Source organism: Ranitomeya variabilis, chromosome 1 (genome assembly GCF_051348905.1).
Source record: "Ranitomeya variabilis isolate aRanVar5 chromosome 1, aRanVar5.hap1, whole genome shotgun sequence".
Classification (NCBI taxonomy): Eukaryota; Metazoa; Chordata; class Amphibia; order Anura; family Dendrobatidae; genus Ranitomeya; species Ranitomeya variabilis.
The window spans coordinates 243643604-243654360 of record NC_135232.1 but is presented as its reverse complement, the minus strand read 5'-3'; the positions used below and the strand labels follow the sequence as shown (position 1 = coordinate 243654360).

Below are 10757 nucleotides of genomic sequence, written 5' to 3'. Positions count from 1 at the left end.
ATAAAGGAGCAAAATCTGAAGATTCCAGCTGTTCAGGGGTCTATATATAGAGATCCCATAATACATGCCCTCTGTAGTCCCATTGGCGGTGTCTGGTTATCTTGATTTTTCTCTTGTGAAATTTCTCATCATGCGCCCCAAAACGCAAACGCAGGAAAAAACGCATATAAACGCGTACATACGCGGCATTTTTTTAACCGCATGCGTCTAAAAATCGAAGCGTTTGTACGCGTTTATATGCGTTTTTTCCACCACTTGCGGATGCGTTTTAAACGCTGCGGATTTAAACGCTAATGTGAAACTAGCCTTACTCAGGTTTGCCTAGCATGTTCATTTATGCAAAGTATCATGTTTCGCGGCTGTTAGACAGTCACAAAATATGCGTGAATGTTATCACTTTTTCCCTTGTGACATGGTGCTCCGTCAATCATTGTTCATCACCACATAAATTATATTTAGTATAACTTTCCTTTCTTTTTCTATTGGAATGGGCAGAGGCATCCATCCTCAAAAATACTCGAGAATGGAACAGTGACACATGTGAAAGTTTCATTACTGTTCTGCCCTCTAAAGTTAAAATGCACTTCCAGAACATAACTTGGTACTTGGAAAGAGAACTACAGGGAGACCCGCTAATTTACCTCACAAAACTCACCTTGAAAAATATAGGCACATGGGACCCACAAAGATCCTCCCTTATTTATCTGGTAATAACTCTGGAATGCTTCAACGTATCCCACTGATTCTGAAATTGTTTTTTCGTGACATATTGTACTTCATGATGGTGGTAAAATTTATTTGATATGACTTGCATTTATTTATGAAAAAAGCGGAAATTTGGCAAAAATTTAGAAAATTCAGCAAACTTTTAATTTTTGTGCCCCAAAAATCAGTGAGTTATGTGACAAAATAGTTAATAAATAACATTTCCCACATGTCTACTTTACATCAGCACAGTTTTGGAAACATAATTTTTTTTGGTTAGGAAATTTATAAGGGTTAAAAGTTGACCAGCGATTCACATTTTTCCAGCAAAATTTACAAAACCATTTTTTTAGGGACCACATCACATTCGACGTGACTTTTAGGGGCCTATATGACAAAGTACCCAAAAGTGACATCATTCTAAAAACTGCACCCATCAAGGTACTCAAAAACACATTCAAGAAGTTTATTAACCCTTCAGTTGCTTCATGAGAACTAAAATCCTGGAGCAGCAAACTATGTGTAACCAAAATCTGTGTCTCCAAACTTTTAGCCATGACTGTAGCTTTGATATCGCTATTTTATCTTCTGCAGCTCTGCTAGTCCTCTCAATGATGATCTCTGTATAACCCCATGTTAAGATCTGAGGTTGTGGGTTAATGAAGATCTAGGCAGGTTAATGATGTAACTATTTTTTTTTTTATTTCTTACGTCTATGGTTGTAAAATAAATCCAGGTAGATGGCAAAATACAATGTCCTCAAGTTACCAACCTGGGATTGGTACTGCCCCCGTATCACCTGGGCTTACACGTGAGACCCCCTGTAGTGACGTCTCTCCTGGGTCTACTATCCCCATCCACACAATGGGCCTAGTTACTGGAAGCACAGTGGCTTGAGACTCTGAGATACAGATGATATTAATAGAATGATTGCTTTACATTTGCCTTTAGCAATCTCCTGTCTGGCCTTAGATATACATAAGATCCAGCCTGCACATCTTCAGCTTGCTGTCACTGAATGGAAACATTGATTCCTGAGGATCAACTGACAAACAAGCAAATATCTAATAAACACAACATTGTCGACACAATCAGTACGCCGTGCTGGAAAAGTTTGCATCCCGTGGAGCCGTGTACTCCACTCTACGGGCATTGGTCCAATAGTCTAGTAGAGTTGAGCGAAGATGTTTGGGTTCCCTCTTATTCGGCAAGCTATAGTGCTTGCCGAATATGCTGCAGAGGGAACCCAGCTTCCTGGATCGTGCCAGCCGATCAGCTGATTAGCACCGCAACTGCATGTGTTGCGGCTGTGTCACAGTTACAACACATGCATGGAGAACCCAACAAACATGCATGTGTTGTGACTGTTACACAGCTGTGATGCAGTTGCGGCGCCGGACAGCTGATCAGCCGGCGTGATCCAGGAAGCCGGGTTCCCTCTGCAGCTTATACGGCAAGCACTATAGCTTGCCGAATAAGAGGGAACCCGAGCAAATTCACTCATCTTTAATCTTTAGTAAGTGGCCAGTTCCTCACAACTCCGCTTACACCATTGACCATTTTCTACTTGCCAAATGCATTGGCCGAAAACTGCCAATCAGTGGTGGGAGGGCGAACATAACCGAAGCTCATGAATATCAAGGACTGGCAGAGATGCAGTCAATAAAGTAAGGCTTTATCAAAAGTACCGCAGGAACACCTCGCTTACACAGTCCTTGACTGTTTTGCCCCTAAGTTAACATAGGGCAGCAAAACCCTGGTGACTCTTTCATCTATAATTTTCTTTAGGTAGAAATCTAGAATCTACTGTACTTTATTTTTTTTTTTATAAATATAAATTTTTGTTAATGACAATACACGTAAGTCATAAGGATAACCTGTTGGATACGTTGAGACATTTACTTAATAAACTTTACTGTGAAAACGTAGTCTTATTTTTATATATTTTTTATTGTTAAGCACTCTCTAGGAAATAATGTGAAAAATAATTATGAGCCTGTTTTTAATAATGGTGGATAATATTCAGCAGCTTATTATTTGTAATGTGATGTTATTGGAGCGAATGAAGGCAAGTGTTTCTGTTTAGCAAAGCCAGGAAATGACTTTGTATACCTGGATGGAGATAATCTGTATTAGCTGATGAAAGGGCACAGCTGAATCTTTTCTAATACGCGGCTCCACCCCTCGGTAGGGATAATAGCATACTGCAGGCTCTGATTTCATTCTGCATGTAACACTATGCAACATCTCCGGCAGTTTAGGGATGGGTCCTCGGATTACCTTATTGTAGAGCTGCTTTTCTTGTGATGGTGGAAGTTGGAAAAAAAAGTAGACTCCTCAGCATCTGTACAGAATCTCTCCCTTGCCGTACTGGATGCATTATACATCTGAATGTTACAATTGTAAGTATTAGAAGCCAGTATAAATGTTAATTTGCAGTGAATATAGAATATATACAGTACATTTTATATATATATATATATATATATATATATATATATATATATATGTGTGTGTATGCGTGACATTGCGATGACTAGCTATCCTGCACAGAGGATTTATTTGCTGTTTTATAATAGTCTTTTTTGGTATTTGAACAGTTAGTTACTACTTTTTAGTGTTTGTGATATTTACAATTACAGGTAATATTCTTTTTACTATTTTGCTACTAGCCTAAGTGTAAATTGACCAACAACAGGTTTGGTGCAGAAATTTTTGAGACTGTCCCAATCATTTGATTGGATTTTTCAGAAATCCATGTTTGCTGCAGAAAAAAATATTTGGATAAATGGCAGTAATATTCAGTTCAGAAATTTCTGTGACAAATTAGGCGCATGTAAATATCCACTACCACCCCGACTCCTATTTAGACTGGTGATGTGTATACACATATCAATCTACCACCATCACAATAAGTGGACCATAGTAAAATATTGCTGCATTTTTCACAGCTAACGCCAACAACTCTTCCTTATATTTTTTTTGCAGTGATAATCTATTAATTATGCCTTTGCGTGAGTTATGTGAGGCTCTGTACCAGATTTCCACCAGTGGAAGTCGTAACAAATTTCTTCAGGGCAATGGCTGTCGGAGACGCTGGGAGTTGTAGTTTTGAGGTTTTTGTAGTTTTAACAATTTGTAAACACGGCAATAATGTACAAATAACACAAAATTGACTGTGTCCAACTTGCAATAATGTCCTGTCGCCTGTCTTGATGTGCATAAAGTTGGCTCTCGAAGATTTTTGGACAATGAGAACATTTTTAGAACTTGGCCTCTGAACACCCCCGCCATTAAAGCTAAGCCATTACAATGTGATTGCAGCATAGGCATTCTGCTTTAATTAAAGGTTTTCACAGAAATATTGAATTAACCGTTTAGGAAGTGCGGTAATTTTTTTTTTTTTTCCGAGGTCCCTATGTTTTTGCCAACTCAAAATTAATTGGACAGCTGCCTGGAAAGCTGTTTTGTGGTCTGGTGGGGCATGTTAACCCATTATTTCACAGCAAATCAAGGAGCTGAAATGTCTTATATTGATTCCTCCATTAAGCAGAAACTTTTGAAATGGCCATTTCAACAATTTGGTATAGTCTTCAAAATAAATAATGCACTAGGGAGTCTAGCAATACCAAAAGAATGAGAAGAGTACAGAAGATGGCTGAAAAGGTTTTTTCCTTGCGCAAGGGAAAAAACCATTAAAGGGAACCCATCACCAGATTTGCCCAATATATGTTACGTGCATCACCTTTCAGGGGTGATATACAGCATTCTATAATGCTGTATATTTGCTCCATCCCGACCTGTAAGAAAAGAAAAATAACTTATTATACACATCTGCGGGGCAGTCTAGTCCAAGGGGTGTCCCTCTTCTTGGTCTCCCATCTTACGGTCCTCCTGACAACACAAAACACCGTTGAGTGCAAGAAACCACCAAGGAAATAAAACCAAAAAATCCCCATCTTCTTGCGATGCCGCTCTCCTGCTTCTTCATCGCTCCCCGGCATCGGTACTCCTGTGCAGGCGTACTTCTCTGCCCTGTTGAGGGCAGAGTAAAGTACTGAAGTGCGCAGGCGCTGGGCCTTAACAGGACAGATAAGTACGCCTGCTCAGGAGCACAATTTCGGGGAGCGATTAAGAAGCAGCAGGGCGGCGTTGCAATAAGATGGGAGGCACTGGACCCGGACCTTTGACACCTATTGGACTGGACCGCCCCCCGGGTGAGTATAATATAACTTATTTTTCTTCACTTGCAGGTCGGACCGGGGGCCTTTCTACAGCATTATAGAATGTTGTAGATAAGCCCTGAAAGGCAGTGGCCGCATCTTATAGCGGCAAAATCTACTGACAGGTTCGCTTTAAAGTATTACTTCTGTCTCTGTAATAACACACTTTGACATCATCATGAAGAAGATTCTTCTGTTTCAACCTAGATGCAAGAAGTTCAGCTTTATCTTTTGACAATGAAAGGTCTCTGATGAGATGATTTAATTCATGTTGAGTAAAGCGTTTTGGCTGCTCAGCTGCTCCATCAGGTGCATACTCATTTTGACTTGAGGTCTCCAGGTCTTTGCCAGTAGCTTCAGCTCCATAGTCTTCATATTCTACTTAATTTTCATCCAATCCAGACAACGGTGGTACATTATCTGGCAAGTTACCATCATGGGGAACTGGCCTAATCGCAGATTCAAGTTCAGGGTAATTCATCTTGTGTTCGTTCTTTGTAGAAATGCCCTTCAGTTTGACAAAACAAAACTAGCAGTCATCACTATGATTTTTGGGTTCTCTCCAAATCATGGGAACAGCAAATGGCATAGCCACTTTCCTCATATTCAACCAGTCACAAAGATGATTTGAATAACTTGAGAATATCACATGTGGGGCCCAGCTTTTGTCTTGATCAGTGGACACTTAAAGTACATCTGGTACATCTTTTTAATATCATGTGTGATTGAACGTATTTGGCCTTTTGGTGTAAAAGAACCACACATATAGCAGAATCTGTTCAGATGATTGATACACTGTCGAGGCATTTTTCTCCTTTAAATCAGATCAAACAGTAGAGTAAGTTCAGTTCAGTGGTGGTGACAAACTAAAAAAAAAAAAATGCGATGAGCCGACCAACTATATGTAGATATTTCTCCAGAGATGACAGAGGCAGCTTGTATTTAGAACTGATTTTACTGGAGGTAATCTGGTAGATAACTATATACAGTTGTGATTTAAATGGGTCTGCCTATTCCTTACAGATGAACATTTGCAGACAGGCAGTTTCTCAGTGTGATATTGGCTTTCAGGTTCTCTCTCTATGGAGACCCTCACTCAGTTACACCTCAGTGACTGAGCTGTTTTCTTCCCTCTGAGGCGACTTGCCCTCCCAGAAATGCAGTGAAAATCCTCTCACATTGGCGGCTGTCTGCTGCCTTCTCTTCTATCTCCCTGTAGCAGGGCTCAGATCCCTGTAAAGGCCTGTCTCCTGTCGGAATCTCAAATACCAGTCCTTGCTGCCATCATTATCCTTTTCTGACTGTCTAAAATCTTACCGTCTCATAATAGTTAGCTACTCCCCATGACGTGACTTTCCGAGAAGCAATCATTGGTTGACTGCACTGTCAATACTCCTTCCCATAAAACTCACTAAAACCTTTACGTGAAGTTGTTCCTGTAAGAAAATTCACAATTAAGCAAGACAAGCAAAGAAATGGGAATAACATAGGAAAAATACCATACATTGAAAAGCAGAAATAACAGAATAAAAAAAATACTTCTATCTCAGAAACTTTTGTGATAGAGCAAAACTAAGTATATTTTTGGAATCAGCACATCAAACTACATAAAACAGACATATTACCTGTGCTGATGATTTTTTTTTGTGTTGATCAGTGTAATTTTCTGGGAAAAATACTTCATTTTCTGGAACAATTTCAGGGGTGCCAATACTTTTGGCCATGACTGTAGATGTTGGGATCTGACCATTGTGGGTATGTACATGTATTGTTTCCTGAAACAAAAGGAAGTTAGTCTAAAATATCCCCTCTGTTCTGGTTAAATATTGTAAGATTTCTATGTTTTAGTTTTAATATAAATTGTGATACGATAAAAAAATTTGAAAATAAAAACGAATACATTTAACACACAAAAAAATCTAATTTAAACATTAAGTCATTTCAGGTAATGGTTTCCCTTTAACTACTTAAAGGGAACCTGTCACCCCCAAAATCGAAGGTGAGCTAAGCCCACCAGCATCAGGGGCTTATCTACAGCATTCTGTAATGCTGTAGATAAGCCCCTGTAGTATCCTGAAAGATGAGAAAAAGAGGTTAGATTATACTCACCCAGGGGCGGTCCCGGTCCGGTTCTGATCCGATGGACGTCGCGGTCCGGTCCAGGGCCTCCCATCTTCTTATGATGATGTCCTCTTGTATTCACGCTCCGGCGCAGGCGTACTTTGCCCTGTTGAGGGCAGAGCAAAGTACTGCAGTGCGCAGGCATCGGGAAAGGTCAGAGAGGCCTGGTGACTGACCTTCATTTCTTAAAGTAATGATGGCCACTCATTTTTCTTTACTTAGCTGCTTTTTTCTTGCCATAATACAAATTCTAACAGTCTATTCAGTAGGACTATCAGCTGTGTATCCACCAGACTTCTGCACAACACAACTGATGGTCCCAACACCATTTATAAGGCAAGAAATCCCACTTATTAAACCTGACGGCACACCTGTGAAGTGAAAACCATTCCCGGTGACTACCTCTTGAAGCTCATCAAGAGAATGCCAAGAGTGTGCAAAGCAGTCATCAAAGCAAAAGGTGGCTACTTTGAAGAACCTAGAATATAAGACATAATTTCAGTTGTTTCACACTTTTTTGTTAAGTATATAATTCCACATGTGTTAATTCATAGTTTTGATGCCTTCGGTGTGAATGTACAATTTTCATAGTCATGAAAATACAGAAAAATCTTTAAATGAGAAGGTGTGTCCAAACTTTTGGTCTGTACTGTACTTCATTATTATGCAACCCACTATTCCAAATATAAATTGTAATTTGCCACTGTGCCCCCACTAGCTATATATATCCACTTTCCCCAACCAATAAATATATAAATTAATTAGCTCCTGTACTTTTTCCCACAATTCATTACCAATCACACTCGATCATCCTCAATGCGCCCGCTCTGAACCTCCCCGCTACCCAGATTTATTTTATTTACATGCCCACCTCTTCCCCAATTCAATATCATGTCCTCTCTCTCCCACCCCCACCCCTAATTCATCATAATTTTCTGTTCCCCAACTCTCAATTCATTATCATTTGCTCTCCCCCTCGAACCTCAAGTCATCATTTGCTCCCTCCACACACCTTCAATTTATCATTTGCTCTCCTTACCCTCAATTCATCATTTGCTATCCACCGTCCCCCACTTCCAATTCATCATTTGCTTTCACCCCCTACTCCTAGTGCATCATTTTCTCTCCTCCACACTCCCAATTCTTCATTTGCTCTCCCCACTCCCAATTCGTCAAGTTCTATATACTTACCTCTCATAGGATCCCCTGCAGCTCCACCTCTGGACTCGCATCCTGGAGCTCTTCCATGACAGCGCATGAGTGATGATGTCATTGCATACGTACAGTCACCAGCGCGTCACAGAGGAGGTGGAGGGACTCTCTTGGAACTACAAGGCCGTGAGCGTTCTGAGCCTCCCTGCGCTGAGATATACGCAATGGTACATGATACCCTGGGGCCCGGAGCAGAAGCGCAAGATGGGGGGCCCGGACGTGGTCCGGGTCCCCGCTCTTCTGTTTACTGAGCCCCATACAGCAGTAAGGGCAGTAATGCCCTGATGGTGGCCCTGCCTGTAATATAAACCAAACACCTGGAACATTACATACAACATTTAAAGAAAACCTGTCTGCACGATTTTGCACGTTAAAGTAAAGGCATAACCATAATGGTGCTTTTATGCATATTAAATAGTGAACCACGCGGTTGTTATTCTTTAATCAGCATTTGTGAGTGACCTACCATTGTTTGAAAGTAAGTGCCCTCATGGCATTTGTGCAGATTGATTTCCTAGAGGTCTTCAATAAAATGGAGCTCATACGGAGATTGAGATCTCTGCTTAATTAAATCTCTAAAGAGTGTCATTGAGCAGATATCTCAATCTGCGGTGCCATTTTATTGAAGACCGCCAGGGGATCAATCTGCGCAAGCGCCGCCCACGTTGAGGGCAGTGCTGATACGAATTTTCAAATCGGCAGATCACTCACAAAGCAGAGACTTGTAATACAGCTATCAGAAGCAGGCAGGGGAACAGGGCAGGAGACAAAAACCATACCTACAGTCCTGCCCTTACACACCTAAAGGTTTTTTACACCAAAACTTCAAATGCAAATTAAAGAACAAATATCAAGTGGATTCCTTCACTAAGGCTGGAGTCACACAAGTGTATAGCATCCAATGCGATTTGCTAATGACACTCTGCTCCAGCCTTGCGATTCTCTCGCAGCACTGTCTAAGTATATTGGATTTCTTTGGGATCACATCCGAGTGCAGTCCAATGTTTCACACACACCCACAGACTTGTATGGGCACGTGTGAGCTGCACTGCCCCATAATATAACATTGAGCCAATGGCTATCTGATAAGATATCCAATGGCACTTGGCTGTGTTATATGCTTTTGTGAGCAAGGCCTAAAGGTATCTATTTAATGTCTATAACAGTGCCATTATAGCCATGCCTCTAATTCAACATGCAAAATCATGCGGACAGGTTCTTTTTAAGAAGGGCTTGTCCAGGTGGTGGAAAATCCCTTTTAAGCTAAATAACATTTATTTTCTTAGTTCAATGGCACCTGTCTAGGTTTGGGATATAAGCGTCAAGTGTACAGTCAGTTCTTAAATTGAATAATGGCTTTGACAAATGCCAAATCATGATGGCTTACAGAAGCTCTACAGAATGGTCTTGTGAAGTGTCACCATGACGCAGTAGTACGCATCTGTCAATGTGGTCAATGAAAAGACAACAGAGATTATCCCAAAAGTTGTTTTCTTGAATAGCTCTCCTGATTTGATTGAAATACAATAAAATTTGTGAAATGCAAATCAGGCAAAAATGTACCTCATCTTCATAGAGGAGGTAACTGTCTCACTATGGTTTCTTTCAAGACAGGGGAGGACGTCCTTATATTGTTTTGCCATCCAAAGGATCATAGTCTGGTAAGAATGGTAAGTCCTGACCTATCCCTATTGTGCCCTAAACAACACTTAGCGGCCCTATGCCCAAATGACTCCCGCCCTTACAATGGCAGTCCACAGCTCACCCTAGTGTGAATGCGCCCTAAACAAGTCCTACGTGCTTCTCAGGTTAAACGGTATAAGGACGTCCTCTCCTGTTTTGAACGAACAGTTAAAATCCTTTCTCTCTTCTTTTGAGAAAATATCTATGCGAAACGCGCATCAGGGGGCCAGCAAGGAGACACAGGGACAGTGCCAGCGATTATGGGTGAGCAGGACTAACTGACTAATATGTATACTAGATGGTAGCCCGATTCTAACGCATCGGGTAGTTTATTTATGAAGATTTCAGAATAATGCAATGAATACACAGGATACGGCCGGCCGGGCGTAACCAATTACCAAAGCGTGGTTCAAATCATAGTTACATGGTTATTAAGGTTGAAGGAAGACTTTAAGTCCATCTAGTTCAACCCATAGCCTAATCTAACATGCCCTAACATGTTGATCCAGAGGAAGGCAAAAAAAAAACCCATGTGGCAAAGAGTAAGCTCCACATTGGGGAAAAAAATTCCTTCCCGACCCCACATACGGCAATCAGACTAGTTCCCTGGATCAACGCCCTATCAAGGAATCTAGTGTATATACCCTGTAACATACTTTTCAAGAAGGGTATCCAGTCCCCTCTTAAATTTAAGTAATGAATCACTCATTACAACATCATACGGCAGAGAGTTCCATAGTCTCACTGCTCTTACAGTAAAGAATCCGCATCTGTTATTATGCTTAAACCTATTTCCTCCAGACGTAGAAGATG

At 40.8% G+C, this 10757-nt stretch overlaps 1 protein-coding gene across 18 annotated transcripts in view; it reads left to right on the top strand.

Moving 5' to 3' along the window:
• The first annotated feature begins 2903 nt into the window (after nucleotides 1-2903).
• RIMBP2 (RIMS binding protein 2) overlaps nucleotides 2904-10757 on the top strand; it is an 817544-nt gene continuing 809690 nt past the window's right edge. For all 18 annotated transcript variants that reach the window (XR_013223594.1, XM_077293289.1, XM_077293285.1 and 15 more), the window contains exon 1: nucleotides 2904-3107. Coding sequence is in view for 17 of the 18 variants with exons in the window: in XM_077293289.1 (XP_077149404.1) it covers nucleotides 3012-3107 (96 nt within the window). In the remaining variant the exon portion in view is untranslated. The remainder of the gene's footprint in view (nucleotides 3108-10757) is intronic.